At 45.9% G+C, this 19360-nt stretch overlaps 1 protein-coding gene across 1 annotated transcript in view; it reads right to left on the reverse strand.

Annotated features, from left to right (window-relative positions):
* The window catches only part of RFTN2 (raftlin family member 2), a 96238-nt gene that overhangs the window by 19621 nt on the left and 57257 nt on the right, over positions 1–19360 (reverse strand). The window contains exon 7 of the mRNA XM_083153593.1: positions 484–587. Within this exon, the coding sequence (XP_083009719.1) occupies positions 484–587 (104 nt within the window). The remainder of the gene's footprint in view (positions 1–483; positions 588–19360) is intronic.

Below are 19360 nucleotides of genomic sequence, written 5' to 3' on the forward strand. Positions count from 1 at the left end.
TTGGAGCAGAGTTCTTTTCTTAAAGAGATACAGTATCTGACTGGTGATGGTGCACACGTTTATAAAGTAACGAGTAACAGCAAGGGAGTGGTACCTTTAAAAGAAACAATGAGGTGACCATATGGCCTAGATAAAAGGTCAGTATTAAATAGACAGCCTGTGGGCCAAGCAGATGGTTGTGTATTGTCCAGAAGGTCCATAGAAGGTCCAGAAGGGGGAAGGTGAATCCATTTCCAAAATAAACCGTTACATGAACATACACTAGGATACGGTTGTAAGGTCAGAATGTTGACCCTGTTTTCCAGCTGGCCTTTTGAGGACTTCTACATATTGAAGGGATTGGGTTATTTAGACTCATATTAGAATCCGTAAAAGCACTTTGAATATACATTGTATTTCTGTATGATTTAGCAGTATTTTTTCATAGGGCAGGGTAAAATTCTTAAAATGTTTTCTATGGTATAATTATATATACTTTCTCACCTGTTGTGTCTTATTATGGGAGTTGGTATAACACATGTAAGAAACCATCCAAATTCTGCCAGCGTGTGGAGCAAGGGACCATAGTCTGTTTTAATTTCAGAGCCCTAGAAAAGGATAACAAAAAATAAAAATAAACAGGAATTACATTGTGTTTTTTTTTTACATTTAACAACATTTAAATCAGACTTCTAGGCTGTGGCTGGGCACAGACCACGTTATATATTTATTTCTCTACTTAGTCACAAGTGGCTCAAACATATAATCACTGAACAAGCCCTTGACACATCTGTGCATCAAGCCCCTCTTTGTTACTATATATTAAATTTCCCCCGAAAATCAAGCCAAAATGGAAGATCTGCTTGATTGTTGTATTAAGTCAATTTCTCAAACACCAAAGATATCTTCTGCATTAGGGAAACTAATGGGTTGATCAGTAAACAATTAGAAAAATTTAGCATTTTGCAGATGGGTCCCAATGAAGCACTACAGAGACTAATGGCACAGTGCCCACAGTCAAAAGGTCGACGTGGGGTTTTTCACTTTTTTTGAGCCGACATGTGCCGACAGGCGGTATTTCATACCGTACTATTCACCATTCATTGGGGCATGGTGGGAGAATAATGGAGAGTAAAGCATGGTGAGTGCAGCATTGCTCTTATTTTAATGTCCATTTCAACTGTGTTAGGATTAACTTGGCGCAGGCCCTAAGTGAGCTCCTTTATGTCATACAAAGTTCATGTGCATTTAACTTCTATTTTCATGGTACTGTACTGATAAGCAGCTGCTCATGGATAGGAATCTTACTCGAATTGGCATTGCTGTGCTTTCAACAGCTGTTTATTTAATAAAAGAGACTTGTGTGGTATTGTTGTGAAATATGGATCTGAATCTTAATCACACTTGCCTACTTTTAAAGTCTTCTCTCTGGGAGAACCCTGGAGAGGAAACTGACAGCAGCACTTCCTGGGGGGGGGGGGGGGTGATGTAGATGTCATCAAGCCCCGCCCCAGTAATGCAAATCCCACAATTTGCAGGACTTTGAGGAGGGATGGAGCTAAAGGGTGAGATTTGCATATTTAGCCCCTCCCCTCCCTGAAAAGCCACAAATCACAGTCATTTTAATCAAAGAGAAAATGTGGGTGGTGTGTGGTGCGCAATCATTAGCTGTTGGCACAGGGTTGTCAAACCCTATTAAATAATGAACATATAAAAAAGAAGGTGACTGCCAGGGCTGGCTGTCCTAATAATTACACAACACGGTTCTCTATATACATTTAAACACAATTTTATTAAAAATAAAAATGGAATAAGTTAATCATTTTTGACATTTAAAAAGTAATTGTGAACTTCTTAAAAATAATACTGTTGCGAAATGATTAAAGAATTTTGTCAGTAAACAAAATTGTTCCAGGAAAGAGGAAGATCGTCAAATGGGAAGCTTGAGCCCTTGAAAATATAGGGAAATCCAGGACTTCTGAGTCACATATTCTGGACAAATACCTTACCAGAAGAAAACGGATGGTAATATATTTACTTCACCTGTTACCTTGGTTTACCCAAAAAATTATTTAATCATCACGCAACAGTATCCCTGTGAAATTAATTTAAGAAGTGCACAATTACTTTTAAATGTCAAAAAAATTCACTTATTCCATTATTATTATTTTATGTTTATTTTCAATAAAATTTTGTTTAAATGTATATAGAGAACCGTGTTTTCTAATTATTGGGACAGCCAGCGCTGGCACTCACCTTCTTTTTTTATATGTACAGTAATTTTAATGCTGCCACTAGGGAGTTGGGGGGTCTGGCTATATCTGGGAGGGTTGCCCACCTTTCTGGGAGGGCCGGGAGGATAGGCACCCCTGATCTTATTACTTTGTCAGTTTTAACCAGAGACTTGAAGCCATAAAGAAAAATGCATCCATTCATACTTAATGTACCCCTTTGCACCTTTAAACCCTTTGGACAAAATGTACTAAAAATACATCTATGTCTCAGTTGTATTTGTATTTTGTATATGACTGAACACAACTGTTATCAGTGGAGTATTTCATTTACACATTTTTGTTCTGGAGCATAATTTACAAAGGTTTCGTACTTTTGAGATTTGTATTTTTCAAAGCGTATTCTTTAGATGGCGTATTAATTCGTATTTTTGTAAAAATACAAATACGACAGGTTGTTACGGTCATAAAATACAAAATACTACTGTTATTTTACATTAGTAAATTACAAATATACAAATACATGCCCGAATACAAATATGACTGAATACAAATATCCCAACTCCTACTGTATTTTCCTTAGTAAATTTCCCCATTGTGTCTTTGAAAACTTAACAGTAAATTCTAAACTATCTATAGAACAAACCTGGTAGCCCACAGTTGTTCACAGTTGTGTCTGCTACACCACTTAATCAAATCTAATTTTCACAGGAAACAGCTGGGTCTGCACTGTGACACCAGATACACGAAGAGACATTCCTCTCAACTTTCTTTTCCTCCCCCAAACCTTGTGTTACAAAAAGAGCAAAAAGTGGAATTTATAAAAGGAGCAGTTTGCTATCTTAGTTTGCCCATGTTTCAGCATGCACTTTTTCATTTGGATTAGATTATAGTTAAACCTGCATTCAGGAGCTGGCTGGCAACTTTCAGCCTGGGAGTAGACACAAGCAATGGTATTCAATGCCACAGCGAGCGGCCGGCGAGGGGGTTAAACAGTGAGGATTGCTGAAAACCAGCGATCCTCGCTGTTTAACCCCTGCGCCGGCCGCTCGCTCTATTCAACCTTCTGGGGAAATCCTCGCCGTCACAGGACGGCGAGAATTCCCCAAAACAGCGAGACCCGCTGCAGAAAACTCGCAGTTTTTAGCCGCGGGTCTCGCTGCTTCTGGAGCCACATCCGCCAATTCCCCCTCGCTCAAAAAACGGAGCGAGGGGGAATTGACGGATGCAGAGGGTGTGTTGAATGCTGTCAGGGTGACTGGTGACAGCGAGCAGGAAGCCCTGCTTGCTGTCACCACTCGCAAACAGCATTGAATACCTGACAAGGAATTGGTCCGGAATTTCTATTAGTGAATGCAATGTTGCAGGTGTGGTTTGCTTAATGTAAGTGTGGTTTCAATAGCTACAGTAATTAAATATATAAAACATGTTAAATGAGAAAGAGGCATGGTATCGGGAGAATGCTGTAATCACAAGCATGTTTGCCATCACTGTGGGGGCATTCCCAGCTGACATGCCCAGTCCTTCTGTCTTCCTGAATAGATGCTGTTTATCTTAAATTTTTTGGCTGAAAAAAAGCTATAATTGGATGAAAAATCATGATAGCAGGCCGTATAAGTAGCAACTCCAATTGTATACCGGTCCAAACCATTTATTTTCACATTAAAAAACAAAAAGTCTTCTAGATATACATCAATATTTTGAACATAAAATAGTGGCTGCCTGTGCGACCGCAGAGACGGTCTCACTGCTGGTAGTGACAGAGACTGTCACTGGGAACCCCTGGCTCTCCCCTCCGTCTACATCGGCAGGTATAGCAGCCGCCTGCGGGGGGGTCAGAAGTCGGCATGTCTGACGTCTGTGGGGATCTCCACTTCCCTCTCTGCTCCACAGCTCCCTGATCCCTGCCTTGCGCGGCAGGTCAGGGATTACAGCAGCCACAGATCATAACCCCTCAATCCCCAGGCTTACACACAACAACCCCCCCTGGCTTCCCCTGATAATCAGTGCTCTCATACTCAGATCCCTCTACCAGCTGCTCCCTCTTGTGACTCACCGGACACCTCCAGCCCATCTCAAGACCTTTCAATAAGCTGTCCCTGCCAAGGGAAGAATAAAGTATAAAAAAAAAAAAAAAAAAAATTATATATAAAAAAAAAATAAAAATAACAAAAAATATATATATATATACATAATAAAAGGAAAAAAAAAAAAAGAGGAAGAAATAACAGCCAGCGAACGCACACAAGCAGCTCGTGTTCTCCCTCTGAGACCCCCAAGAGCCGACAAATGTGAGCCCCCACCCCCCCCTCTGCCATGCCGCCCCACTAACGGGGGAATGTGACCTTTGTCCCCTAAGTTACACAGTGCTCCACCTACATGTAACCGCCACTTAGCTACTTCTCTTAAATGGGCAAAAGAGGGAAGGGATCTCAAAGCCGAACCCCTCAAAAACCTCGCACCAGCACCCACCAACAGAGCTTACGCTCCTTTCTTTCCACCCCACACTCCGCTGACTCCCCAGAAGCCCCCTCAGACGGGGCCGCCTCCACCTCTTCCAGTATGGCCGCAACCCCTCCACCAGGGCCCTCGCAGGACACCATAGCACAGTTAAGAGGCGAAATATCAGAGATCCTCTCTCATGTTAAATCACTGCCCTCTAAACAGGACATGCAGGCCCTTGAAACGAGGCTCCATGAATCTCTTCAATCCCAAATATCGCTGGTCCAGACCGATGTGACCCATATAGGCACACGTGTTGCTGCACTAGAAGATGACAGAGACAAAGTGCACTCCCAGCTCCTTCACCTGCATGAATCACTAACCCAACAATCTCTAGACTTGCGGGCAGCGCAAAGCAAACTAGATGATTTAGACAATCGTGGACGTAGGAACAACCTGCGGATCCGCGGCCTACCAGAGGACATCCCCCCGTCGGGCCTAATGGACGCTCTCAACAAAATATTTGGAGAGATCTTGAACCTTGACCCAAATGACTCAATCGAATTCGACCGGGCCCATAGGGCCTTACGTCCGAGAGGAGCGGCAACAGATCGCCCGAGAGATGTTATCTGCCGTGTCCATTACTTCTCCCAAAAAGAGGAAATCCTCCGCAAGGTACGCACCTTGGAAGCAGTCGAGTTTGGAGGAGCCAACATTCAAATTTTCCAAGACCTTTCCTGGCGCACTCTTCAGCAACGAAGGATGCTGAAGCCCCTCACGGAGGCCCTTCGCCACAAAAATATCAAATACCGCTGGGGTTTCCCACTGTCTATCCAGGTCTCGCACAGTGGCCAACCTATCACCCTCAAAGATCCTTCAGGGCTCCCGGACTTCTGTTCCACACTTGGTCTGGACCCAATACAACTGCCGGATTGGCAGGCCTTCTCTCTCCCCCCCATTCCCACACCGAGCCTACCGAGAAGGCCTCGTTGGGATCGAGTCAAATCCCCCAAGAAAAAGCCCAGAGATGCAGGCCCCTCCTCAACTTCAGACCCCCCGTGACCTGCTGGGACCTCCCTCCTTGCCCATATCTGTCCTTCACCCATTCCGCTGAGTTGGAAGGCTGACCGTATTGTAGTACGACTCTTTTGATTGTGTTACCTTATGATATACTACCTGTTAATAAGCACTGTGTTTATTGTTACATACTACTGTTTGCTCCTATTACTCCCCCCACTTAGGTGGACGAAGGCACTGACCCCCAGTGTGCCCCCTGCCGCAACCGTTTTTTCTCCGTGACATAGGGGCTCTGGTAGTCCCCTTTTTTTGTCCGGATGCGGCTCTTCTTCTTTTTTTGTTCTCAGATTGTTTACTATTCTACTGTACTAGAAATTGTTACTGATTATGATTACTTTTGTATCAATCTCTTCCCTCGTTGCTATCCCTTTTCCCTGACCTCCCTCCCCCCTCTTCCCTCCTTCCGGTATCCTAGTTCTAAGTTTCTCTATCCTCTTCCTCCCTCATGGCCACCTCTCTCAGGATTCTCTCCATAAATGCTAGAGGGTTGAACGTCCCAGAAAAGAGGTCCCAGGCCCTTCGGTCATTCCGTGCTGAGAAGGCCGACATAGTCCTGGTGCAGGAGACCCACTTCCGACAGTCCGAGACCATCCCCAAACTTAGCAACCACTATTTCCCTACTGCCCACTACTCTAACTTCTCCCAATCCAAGTCTAAGGGTGTAGCAGTCCTTTTTGCTAAACACCTACCGGTATCCAATATTGCTGTACATGAGTTGGAGGAGGGGAGATGCCTCCTTATTACCTGCACTATAGCCAACTCCGCTATTACCATAGTTAATATATACGCCCCTAACCAGGGCCAACCGGCCTTCCTAGAGAAAATGCTAGATAAGATTTCGACCATGCGTGTCGGCCTTCTGGTCATTGGTGGTGACTTGAATTGGGCCCTTGACCCTCGGCTGGATGCCTCCTCTGGGTCCACCCGCCCTGAGTGGACACTCCGCAGAGTAAGAAGGCTACTTCATACTCACCAGCTGTCCGACATCTGGCGTATCTTACACCCCTCGGAAAGAGACTATACTCACTTCTCCCCCCCGCACCAATCCTACTCTAGAATTGACTACCTACTAATAGACCATAACCACCTCCAGACTGCACACGAGGCCAAAATTGGCCCAATGACTTGGTCAGATCACGCCCCAATCTCATTAGATCTCTCCCTAAGACCTACCTTATTAGGTCACCGACCCTGGTGCTTTAATGAATCCTTACTTAACGACACGTATTGCAGGTCACAACTAGAAGAGACCATCAAGGATTACATCGACAATAACTCGACCCCTGAAGTTTCCAAGCTCTCAATTTGGGAGGCGCACAAGTGCGTCCTGAGGGGGAAATGCATCCAGTTAAGCTCCTTTCTTAAAAAGCAGAGATCTGGCCAGATTGAGAAACTTCTCAGGGACATACAGACTCTTGAATCTTCCCATAAGACCTCCCTCTCCCCCGACACCTATTGTGAACTCCTTGCTGCTCGGTCGGAACTAAATAGGATCCTTCTAGATAAGATCAAATTCTCCTATAGAAAATGCCGTAGCAAATACTATAAATGGGGCAATAAACCTGGTAAAATGTTGGCCCGTGCTCTTCGCGAAAAGAGGGCTATTTCTTTTATATCTTCTATCAGGGATGGGACGGACCGAGCTCTCCACGAGACTGATAAGATAGCGGAAGCTTTCTGCTCCTACTATTCCTCGCTCTATAACCTCCCCCCTACAGATTCCTTCCCTGATGCTGGGGAGAAGCAACGCGCGATAGGTGATTACCTTACCAGAGTAGGGTTCCCGAAACTCAGTGCATCCAATATAGAGGAACTAGAAAAACCATTCACACCCCTCGAATTAGAGGAAGCTATAAAATCAACCCCCACCGGGAAGAGCCCAGGCCCGGATGGCTTCCCCATTGTTTACTATAAGGCCTTCAAGGACAAACTGCTCCCCATGCTTTTGGAAGCCTTCAACTCGATCTCAGACTCGACCCCCTTTTCCAACCAGTCCCTTGAAGCTACCATTACAGTTATCCCCAAAGAGGGCAAAGACCCGTCCCTTTGCCCCAGCTACCGCCCTATATCACTCTTGAATTCGGACCTGAAACTCTTCGCCAAACTCTTAGCAAACAGACTGAAGCTGCTTCTCCCGAGCATCATACATAGTGATCAAGTAGGGTTTGTCCCGGGACGCGAGGCCCGTGACAATACCTCCAAAATTCTGGCTCTAGTTCACCGCATTTCTAAGACGGGTGCTCCAGCGATCCTGCTCTCTACTGACGCCGAAAAGGCATTTGACAGGATCGATTGGAGCTTCATGTCAGGTATCCTCCAACACATGGGATTGGGTCCCACTTGCTCCCAACACATTCTTTCCCTATACCGTACACCATCAGCAAGGGTCAAGGTCAACGGCTCTCTCTCCTCTTCCTTTAACATTAGGAACGGCACTCGCCAGGGCTGTCCCCTTTCGCCACTAATATTTATTCTCTGCATGGAGGCCCTAGCCCTCTCTATCAGAGCGAACCCAGATATCTCTGGCTTCGCCCTCCACGGTCAGGAATACAAACTGGCCCTATTTGCTGACGACCTACTTGCAACACTCACCTCTCCGATCACTTCCCTCCCTAACTTAATGGAGGAGTTTCGTCTCTTTGGAGACCTCTCCAACTTTAAAATGAACTACACAAAGTCAATTGCATTAAATATTTCCACCCCCCCTAAAATTATCTCCGGCCTCAAATCAGCGTTTCCTTTCACCTGGCATGACTCCCAATTAAAATACCTAGGTGTAGTCATCACTAGATGCCCCTCCCGACTCTTTGAAGCTAACTTCACCCCCCTCCTTACGAAATTGCGGCATGACCTGTGTTCGTGGAGAGCCCGGCCTTTCTCATGGTTTTGTAGATTGGGGATCCTAAAGATGAACTTCCTCCCCAGGATCCTATATCTCCTCCAGACCCTCCCCATTAAGATCCCTCAACATTGGTTCAAGGATATACAGGCCATAATACGTGACTTTGTTTGGGCAGGAAAACGACCGCGTCTGAGACTAGATCTCCTACACAGATCAACATCTAGGGGAGGCTTAAGACTCCCATATATCCTAGGATACTATCAGGCTTCACTGCTAACTAGGATCATTGAATGGTCAAGAAGAGATACGTCAAAACAATGGGTTCGGATCGAGCAGCAGGAACTACAAACCCCGGTATACATAGCCCCATGGCTCCCCTCCTTGCCTGACTTAAACCACCCCACTATAGGGCCCACCATGCAAACATGGAAATCTCTTAGGAAACTCCCCTCCATTTCCTCAAAGACCTCCCCGTATAGGTCCTTTCTTGCACTTACTGTAGCAGCTTTCCTCCTGGCACAGACCTGACGGCCTTCAGCTGCTGGTTAGACGGGGGACTCTTCCGAGTGGGACAGCTGGTGAGCGCGGGACGTTTTCTGTCTTTTGATGAGGTTAAAGCTGAATGGAACTTACCAGATGTGGAATATTGGCGGTTCCTACAGGTTCGCCACTACCTCCACTCTCTCGGCCCCTCCAACACGCTAACCAACCCCCCATCACCCTTTGAACTCCTCTGCGCCAATAAGTCCCCCCCCGCCACACAATCTCCACACTATACAATCTTATCCTGGCAGATACCAGCCTCAAACCTCCCCACTTTACGGTAGCCTGGGACCACGAACTGGGGAAGGAGATGGGTGAGGCCAACTGGGAAAAGATCTTCTGCCTGGCTCACGCATGTTCCACCAATGTGGGAGTCCGCGAAACACAATACAAGCTAATATCTCGCTGGTACAGATGTCCAGATACCCTCTCTAAAATGGGTACTGGAGTTCCCAACATCTGCTGGCGCTGCTCCGGGGCCCCAGGGAATCCACTGCACATTTGGTGGCAGTGTCCTCTTATCCTGCCTTTTTGGTCGGAGATTTTCAGACTGTCTGAGATTATTCTGGGAGACCAGATCCCCACTGACCAACTATTTTGGTTATTCCACCTCTCGCCAGCCCCTATCTCGAGATACAAAAACTCCCTGTTATGCCACCTGAATAATGCAGCTAAATCGGTTATCCCGGTTCGATGGCGCTCCTCCTCTCCTCCTACAACAAAGGACTGGTTCAAAAAAATAGACTTTTACATGGACATGGAGGACATCTTATCTTCTGCTGAGGACAGACATGCCCAGTTTAGGAATACGTGGTCCCGCTGGCTGCTCTTCAAGGATACCAAGACATACAAAGAAGCAATGATATCCTAATCCTCTTAATGCCCCCCCCCCTTTTTTTTCTAACGACTTGGTACTCTCCCGCCCCCCCTCCACGCTTACTCTCCTGCTGATCTTCTCTGTCAAAAGCGTTCGAAGCTCCGCATATGCATTCCCATAAATACACGATTATACTTTCTATCTTGATTACCGACAAACTCATTAGCGAACCGGAATTCCCTTCCCCCATCTCCTACCCATACCTTCTCCTCTCACTTTCCCCTCCCTCCATATACCAGTTTTTGTGTATTCTATTAAGCAAATATACTGTTCTGTATTTGACAAATTAACAATGGATTTATACTTTATTTGCTGTACCTAAAATCAATAAAAATCTATTTGCAGTAAAATAGTGATAACAAATTATTGGTGCAATGAATACTAATTCCCACCATTTTTTTTTTTCATTTTAATCAGACTGACATCTCAACACTCCCTTCATTAACAATTAGATCCTAGATCTGATTCTTCCATCTCAGTAAAAAAAAAAAAATCATATCCCAGATAAGAATTCCTCACAAATCCTATAAAAATATCCCAGACCCTAGATCTAGCCAAATGAAACAAAAAAAACCAAGCAGCTAAACAGTGAGGCAAAACAAGTATTGATTTGATTTGCATGGATGGAGATATAGACAACAGTGGGGGGAGACAACAGTGAACACGCAGTGAAGGCAGAGAAGCATGTATGGTGGGGAGACATTGTGGTGCAAATAGGGGTTGCATGTCGGGTGAAGGATAGTGCACACATGGGGGAAAGACGGGCTATAAATTGTGTTTTATAGCTACTCAGACCTTCAGTTGCATAGACTGCAAATGTACATTATATATATATATATACAGGGCCGGTGCTAGGGCCGGTGCTAGGGTGTTCGGCGCCCTCCTGCAAACTATAAATGTGCGCCCTCCCTGCACACCAGAGGTGCGTGCTGAAAAAAGGGTGTAGTCTCACAAGATATAGATGTAGACACACAATAGTATCCCCATTAATGATGCCTCACGGTAGTACAATCTTATTCCATACCTCCCAACTTCTGACGTCCCCGAAGAGGGACGCAGCTAAAATTTTGGGGGCGTGGCCTAATTCCAGAGGCATGGCCTATACTCGCGGCTCTCCCACGAGACCACGCCCCCATTTTGCCGCTATGGGGGCATGACCCAGAGGCTCTGTGAGCCTCTAGCCATGCCCCCAGCCCCCTGGCTGCAGGAAAAGACGCTGTGCGCATTCGCACAGCGTTTATTCCCCGCTGCTTAGCAGCCGACAGGGGGGACTCCCAACAGCCCCTCCTCACCGCAGGACACTGCCGACCGCGGTAGGGACAGCGGGACAGGCCCTGATAATCGGGACTGTCCCGCTGTAATCAGGACTGTTGGGAGGTATGTATTCACATACACGTAGTGCCCCTGATTCTTATGAATACAGTGCAGCATGGTTTTGTCCATTAGAAATAGAATTTGCTTTTGCAAATGAACCAGAATTAGGCCCAAATGTCCACAGGAGCAGCACTGCTTACAAACCATGCCCCTAGTACAGAGGCGTAGGGAGGGCGGAGCCGGCGGAGCGCTAGCTCCGGGCGCAGAGAGGTCATAAGGCGCCGGATGGCATCCCTGCCCTCCCTGTGTGCCATAAGTACCCGCTGCCGGAGAGAACCTGCTGCCGCTCTGTGCTGACGGCGGCAGCAGGGAGAGAGGCAGTGGCGTCCCATATGGAGGGTGCAGCCTTTTAATCTATTTAAATGATGCTGCATGGGCAGTATTGTCGGCGGCGCTGTTCCGCCTTCCCCTTCCCAGTCAGCGCGGCAGTGTTAGTTGTCCGGCTGATCCATCCTCCTTGCCTGTCCCCCTCTCCCCTCCCCTCTCTGATGCTGCCGGCCGGGGCTCGACGGGTATCTAGTGACCAGCCCCGGCGTGAATCAAGCACGCAGGACCCGTGCGGCGTGCTGCCGGAGAGCCCAGCGCTGACCAACCTGAAGAATAGATGGCAAAGCTGGGACCCAGCACTGACCAGGGAAGCACCCAGCGCCGACAAGGAAGGACACAGCGCCGACCAGGACATATACAGCAGCACTCCTGCTTGCTTAAGGGTGAGGGGATGAGGGGGAGCGGGAGGGGGAGGGACACACAAAACAACACAGCATGTACTTAGCTGGTAGAGGGGAGAGATTGAGAATAGAAGGAATAAAGTGCACTGCCCCTGTTTCTCCCCCCTCTATCTAACTTCTCTCTCTCTGCCAGCCAGCCTACCTCTCTCTCACCCCCTTCCCCTCCATCTATCCTCTTTATCTCTCTCTCCTGCACTCTCCCCCCTCTCTCTAACCTCTACCTCTCTCTCTCTCCCCCTTCTGCTCCATCTAACCTTTTCTCTCTCTCTTTACACCCGCCTCTCACTCACTCTTCATCTAACATCTTTCTCTTCTCTCTCTCTGCTGTAATCTCTCCATTTGCCTCTCACCCCTCCCCCTCCATCTAACTTCTCTTAGAAGGAGGGGGGGCAGCCATCTGAGATCTGGAGGGGGAGGGGGGGCGTCAAAACATGCCCTTGCTCCGGGCACCCTGGCACCTAGCTACACCGCTGCCCTAGTAGCATTGGTGTCACTAACACACATATTGGCTGCAGTAGCAGTGCTGTTTACACACATAATGCCCATTGTAGCAGCGTCATTTACACACATAATACTTATAGTAGCAGCGTCATTTACATGCATAATGCCCATAGAAGAAGCGCTGTTTGCATACATAATTCCCTTAGTATCAGCACAATATACACGCACGATGCCCATATCAGCCGCTCCATTTACACCCATTACACCCATTTACACCCATTAGCAGCACTGCTTACACGCATAATGAGGGTAATTCTAGTTGAATCGCTCCACTGCACGTTTGCACAGAGGTGCGATTTTTAGAGATTGCGCACGTGCATAAGTATTTATGTGCATGTGCAGCCTCTGTGAGCGAGCGGGCACGGCAAATTGATTATTCGCCGGCCATTCACAGGGGGGGGTGGCAGGCCATCGTTGTGCCCATGGGAACGCCCTGCGTTTCATTTTCCTTCCTATGGAAATTCACCCATGAATTGGGTGCGGGGAGTGGGCAGCTGATGCCAGCCGCCCACCCGCTTCCCGAACAGGGCGCTCGCAGATGTAAGACACCGGAGAGGTGTCTTACATCTGCGAGCACTAGCAAAATCATTCGATGGTCAGCGACCATCGAATGATTTTGCTCCCGCACACAAGGCTGCGAATGTATGTTTATGCAAAACATCCATTCGCATGCCTGCGGGGAAATTCGGCGTGCGAGGGCGGGCAGATATTAGTGCGGGTTCCAGACGGCGCTTAGAGGATCCACAAAGCTGCAAATTTTGCAGCTTGGCAGGTCAATCAGAATCAGACCCAATGTTCCCAATAGCTGCACCACTTCTATAAATAATGCCACACACACACACACACACACACACACACACACACACACACACACACACACACACACACATATTCTCTCACTGATTGATATGTCCCCACTTACTTAATAAAGCTGCTTGGCTGCCAGTGCCAGTGTGACACAGGAAACGCTCTCGCGTGTAGCTCCGCCCATTTTCAGATTAGCCACGCCCTATGTCTCGTGTAGCTCTGCCCCTTTTCGGGATCAGCGGCACTGACGTTCTAATGCATAAGTGGGACAGACTTGTGGGAGGATTTCCTAGCTGCCGGCGCTGCTGCCTGCCTGACCTACGCTCTGACAGGCACAGGCAGCAGCAACCAGCAGAACAACTAAGCAGAGCAGAAATCAGCGGGGATGCAGAGCGGGGAGTGACTGACAGCGCCTCTTTAGCCTGGCGCCTCCCTGCTTTGCGTCCCTCGCTGAGTGGGTAGCGCCGGCCCTGTATATATATATATATATATATACACCCAAAACATGCAGATTCAGTGAAACCTGTGTGTTTTCACTACCGCAGCCCTGTTTGCTTGCATAATATGTGTTGATTATTGCTACATAAGAGGGTCGAAGTTGTATTGCTTCCTATACACGCTAGTATATTATGGCCACCATTTTCGTCCGCATATTTACACAAAGAGTGTACCGGAGCAAGTAGGATCATTGTGCAAATGCAAAAGGACAGCCATACTAATACACATAGAATCATTCTCCACAATCACAAATAATAAAATATAGTTATATGGTTAAATATAGCAACACATAGTACTAAGAATAATACATGATTTCCCCAGGACATATTTAGTATCTACGTGACCAGTCTCTCACACAAAGTCCTCCGGTGTTTGTTTGAAATGCACAGCATATACCATTCTTAAGTTATGGACATTAAATTTATTAATCTATACATTGTCACGAGCTGTGCATCTTTACTTTACCGATAAGGGCCCTTATTCAGATCTGTGCGGCCGGAGCCGCACACGGTGCTCCGGCCGCACAAACCAATCCCCGCCCACGATACGGATCGCCACGGCCGTCCGTACACGGACGGCTGGCGATCCGCAAGAAAATGGTGGGGCGTACGCCTCCACCATGGTGGGAGCTGCCCCCTGCATTCGATGGTCGGCGACCATCGAAGGCAGGGCCGCACGCCCCACCAGGTCCCGCAAGCTGAGACCACACGGACAATCGTCCGTGTGATAGCTTGTATGGGGTCTGAGAGCTGACATCCGGCGACGTCAGCTTCCCGCCCCCATCACTGGCGTCATACCCTCATTAGCATGCATACGCCCCGCGTTTGCATGGGAACGCCCATGAAACGCGGGGCGTATGCATAGGGAAATGAGGGTATGAAGCCCCTCACGCCCCTATACGCCCCCTTTGCGGCGGACGAACTACGTCTGCGGCGAATTGGGCTGCACATGCGCAGATTGACCTCTGCGCATGTGCAGACTGAAAACATCGGCGGTACGGCCGCACGCGGGCCGTACCGCACGATTCAGAATAAGGGCCAAGGAGAGGTGAAGCCTGACCTCTTAACAATGAAGAACTGCTTTGTACCCCACTGTCTGGACCCTTTATAAGGTCACGCATGGACTAGGGACATTCTACTTGACTGTGCTCAGAACTTTGAATACAATGCCCTGGTCTGGGGGAGGGGCGTCTGCGTGTGAGAGAGACGGTACCTGTACCTTTTCTATTGTTTGTAGTTTCATTATAGCTGGATTGTGCTTTCATTTGTTTTTCCCCTTTTTCGTTAGTTATTGTTAAGAATTGTATACTGTGTAATCTCGTTATACTCTGTTACCCCTTTTTGTTCATTAGGGACTTAATACATGGGCGAGTTATATGGTCCCGGGATCCTGACAGTCATTAGCCTGATGTCGGGATCCCGACTGGACAGACTCAGACAGCGGGGCAAGCGCAACAAAGCCCCTTGTGGGCTCGCTGCACTCGCCATGCTGCGGGCTTCCGACTGTCGGGTAACTGTCTGGCACAGTTTATTTACAAAGATGGAATATGTTGAAGATGGTATGTTGAAGTTTCAATCCACGGCTCTTAGACCTTGCTACAAAAGATCAAAAAATTGACGCAATATTCTGGTAAAATCAGAAATTACGGTTGATCATTTTCAACGCATCTCCACTCCCAAAGGTTGTGTGAGGTGCACTTGCGTGGCCTGTAGCTATATGATCCCAGAAGTGACATTTAAAACACCCGAGGACTGGAAAATGATTTTATATTAGACACACTTTAACATGCTCATCTAGATTTATAGTCTACCAAATAATATGCCCTTGTGGGCTCTCTTATATTGGTAAGATGGAATGTCCGTTTAAGACTAGAATGGCTATGTGTCGCAGCGCCATTAGAAAAGCATTACAAACCAGAACGAGCAAGCAACCGGTAGCTCGTCATTTTGTGGCAGCTAACCACAACTTGTCTGCCATAAGATATAGGATGATAGACCATATTCCCATGTCTATTAGAGGTGGAAATCGTGGGTTACAATTGTTACGTTGCAAAGTCCGCTGGATACTGAGACTGGGCACACTGGTTCCTTATGGCCTGAATGAACAATTCATTCAGGCATATCGGTGCTAATCAATGTAGCCAATAGCTGCTTTAGATATTGTTTATTGCTATATTATATGCTACATACATAGTTACATAGTAGGTAAGGCTGAAAAAAGACTTGCGTCCATCTAGTTCAACCTGGTATAGATATCCATTGCTGATTTGGTAGGTTCTGGTATTTTACAGACAAATTATATTTCTTATTTGTACCCATGGATGTTTTTCTCCAGTAAATGTTTGTCCAACTTTGCCTTGTACGCATTTAATGAGCCAGCCGTTACCACCTCTCTGGGAAGAGAGTTCCAGAGTTTGACTGTTCTGACCGTAAAGAAATTCTTTCTACTAGCTGAATGAAATCTTTTTTCTTCTAATCTATACTCATGCCCTCGTGTCCAAGATTCCTTTCTAGTAGAAAAGAGGATGTGTGACAGTTCCTTATATTGGCCCTTGATATACTTGTACATGTTGAGCATGTCCCCCCTTAAATGTCTCTTTTCTAATGTAAATAGTCCCAAATTGCTTAATCTCTCTCCGTAGCTTAAATTCTCCATTCCCCTAATGAGCTTTGTTGCTCGCCTTTGGACTTTTTCTAATTCTATGATGTCCATTTTATAGTGTGGGGCCCAGAACTGCACTCCGTACTCGAGGTGAGGTCTCACCAATGCTTTACACAGTGGCATAATTACCCTTGAGTCCCTAGTTTCCATTCCCCTCTTAATACATGCCAGAATTTTGTTGCCCTTTTTTGTAGCTACATTACAATGGGCACTACATCCCAGTTTGCTGTCTATTTGGACTCCTAGATCCTTTTCAAGTATGGAATTACCCAGTTCCTCTCCGCTAAGGTTGTAACTTGCACACTGGTTGTGTCTCCCAAGGTGCATAACCTTACATTTATCTACATTGAACCTCATCTTCCATTTTTTTGCCCACTCATCTAGAATTGCAAGATCATTTTGAAGTATGGTGACATCTTCTGATGATTTGATGACTTTGCTAAGTTTTGTATCGTCCGCAAAGATGGATACAATGCTGAGTAACCCTATCCCAATATCGTAAAAATGTTAAACAAAATGGGCCCCAAAACCGAACCCTGGGCACTCCACTTAGTACCGGTATCATATCTGATACGGCACCATTCACAACCACTCTTTGTTCTCTATTACATAGCCAATTCCCTACCCATCTGCAGATATTTTCACCCAATCCTAGGTTCTCCATTTTGTTAATCAATCTCTTGTGTGGGACAGTATCAAATGCTTTAGCGAAATCTAGGAAAATCACATCTACAGCATTTCCATTATCAAGGTTTTTGCTAACCTCTTCATAGAACCCTAGTAGATTAGTTTGGCATGAACGATTTTTCACAAACCCATGTTGGTTAATACTGAGTAGACGGTGATGATCTAAATATTCCTGGATACCATCCCTTAAAAATCCTTCAAATAGTTTACCCACAATTGATGTTAAACTAACGGGTCTGTAATTAGCGGGATCTTCCTTTTTTCCTTTTTTGAATATTGGCACTACCTCTGCTATTCTCCAATCTTTTGGTACTATACCTGACGAAAGTGACTTGCTAAAGATATAATGTAGGGGGGTAGCTAGTTCATGCTGCTTTTCTTCTAAGAGTGTATGTACTAAGCATATATTTTTATCTTTTTTTAATGTTGATAATTGGTGATTTTTTTGTACTGTTATGTAACCATGGTAATGGCTAACACGTGACGCACATGGCTACCTGGCTGGTTAGCGTGTGACGTCAATTATCTGCGTCTCCCGGCGGGGAATGTGGGCATGCCGGGACCGGCATATTCACTGTCGATATATTTAACATATGTGATTGTATTGTTATGTGTTGCATAAATTGGTATTGAAACTACTAAATAAAGCTGATTCTTAAAGCAAGCAATACTGGAGTGCCGCGCTTATATACGTGGACTATCTATTACCTGCACGGGCACCCAGGATACTGAATTTACAAAGAGGCTGTGCCGGACACCAAGTAAGAGTATATATATATATAGGGGGCACAAGTATTCATAGATATGACCACATCCAGAGAGAGAGATAGAGATACGTATGGGTGTGGCCTTCGAATACAACCAATAAGAGCGATAGAGATAACTAGCATGTGTTGCCATACAAAGTCATGAACATCTAGCTGTGAGAGCGACATAGCCCAACAGGGCGTTATTAATACACACTTGAGTAGAGCATTAATTTACATTTTCCACTGATTGGTTTGATATGGTTAAGTTTTTTATCACGTTTTTTCAATGTTAAATTTTTGACACAAGACACACCAGTCGACACAGGGGGAGATGACGACAGGAAAGGAATCACCTGACGGAGGGTGTTATTATACCCCTTCTTTAGGGTGACAAACTACAATAACAGAATGTTATTATCACATATATATAGACAGGAAATTTTCTTCCCACTCATATTTCTGATTCACATATATCTATGCACAATTTGGTGTTAGAGACACATCATTTTTTAATGTTATGGTGATTAGTGTTTGTCCATACCTGCATGTGGTACATATATTGCATCACATAGAGGAGCACCTTTTATGTATTATTTTAAAAAATATATATATATATGTTTCGTTTAAATATCACTGTACATTATTGAGACATGATTGGAAACGAACATGTTTCAATACAAGACAAGAAAGCCACAGTGCCACCTAGTGATCATGTTACAAACAACACACATTGGCTAATATGCACACTCACAACAATACAGGGCTAATAACATGTATGACCCCCTTGAGTATTTTTACATGAGCAATTGCACGATAGAGTGATAATATGATATGGAAGACACAGGGTCACATGATGAATAATTTTGTAAATGTTGTTCGTTTTTTCAGATACACCACTTAGTGCATCGCAGTGCTGCCCGTCCAGCATGACGTTCCTAGACGGCGATACGTCACTTCCGGGAGGGGAACCCGGAAAGGAGACGGAGAAACACGCCGATGGACGGATGTGAGAGCGGGCAGCGCCGGGATGGGTGAGTCACACACAAATGTATAAATGTCATTCACTGTTGAAAGTTTAACTGAGTATGTCCTGAAGACGGGCTTGTCCCGAAACGCCGTAGGCACCAGATAAACGTTGTTTTGAAATCTACCAGACCTGGAGTGACGTGTCTCATTGGATTCTATATATATATATATATATATATATATATATATATATATATATAGTCCCAGTGTGGCAACACACTCACATGAAGAGTAAACTTTAGCCGGTGCCTTCACCTGTGTCTCTCCCCAGAGAGCACATATGTAGAGAACAGAGATGCGGGAGCGGCACTCAGCAAATAAATGTACAGGTAGACAAG

This window comes from Crinia signifera, chromosome 7, assembly GCF_055691185.1.
Source record: "Crinia signifera chromosome 7, ASM5569118v1, whole genome shotgun sequence".
NCBI lineage: Eukaryota > Metazoa > Chordata > Amphibia > Anura > Myobatrachidae > Crinia > Crinia signifera.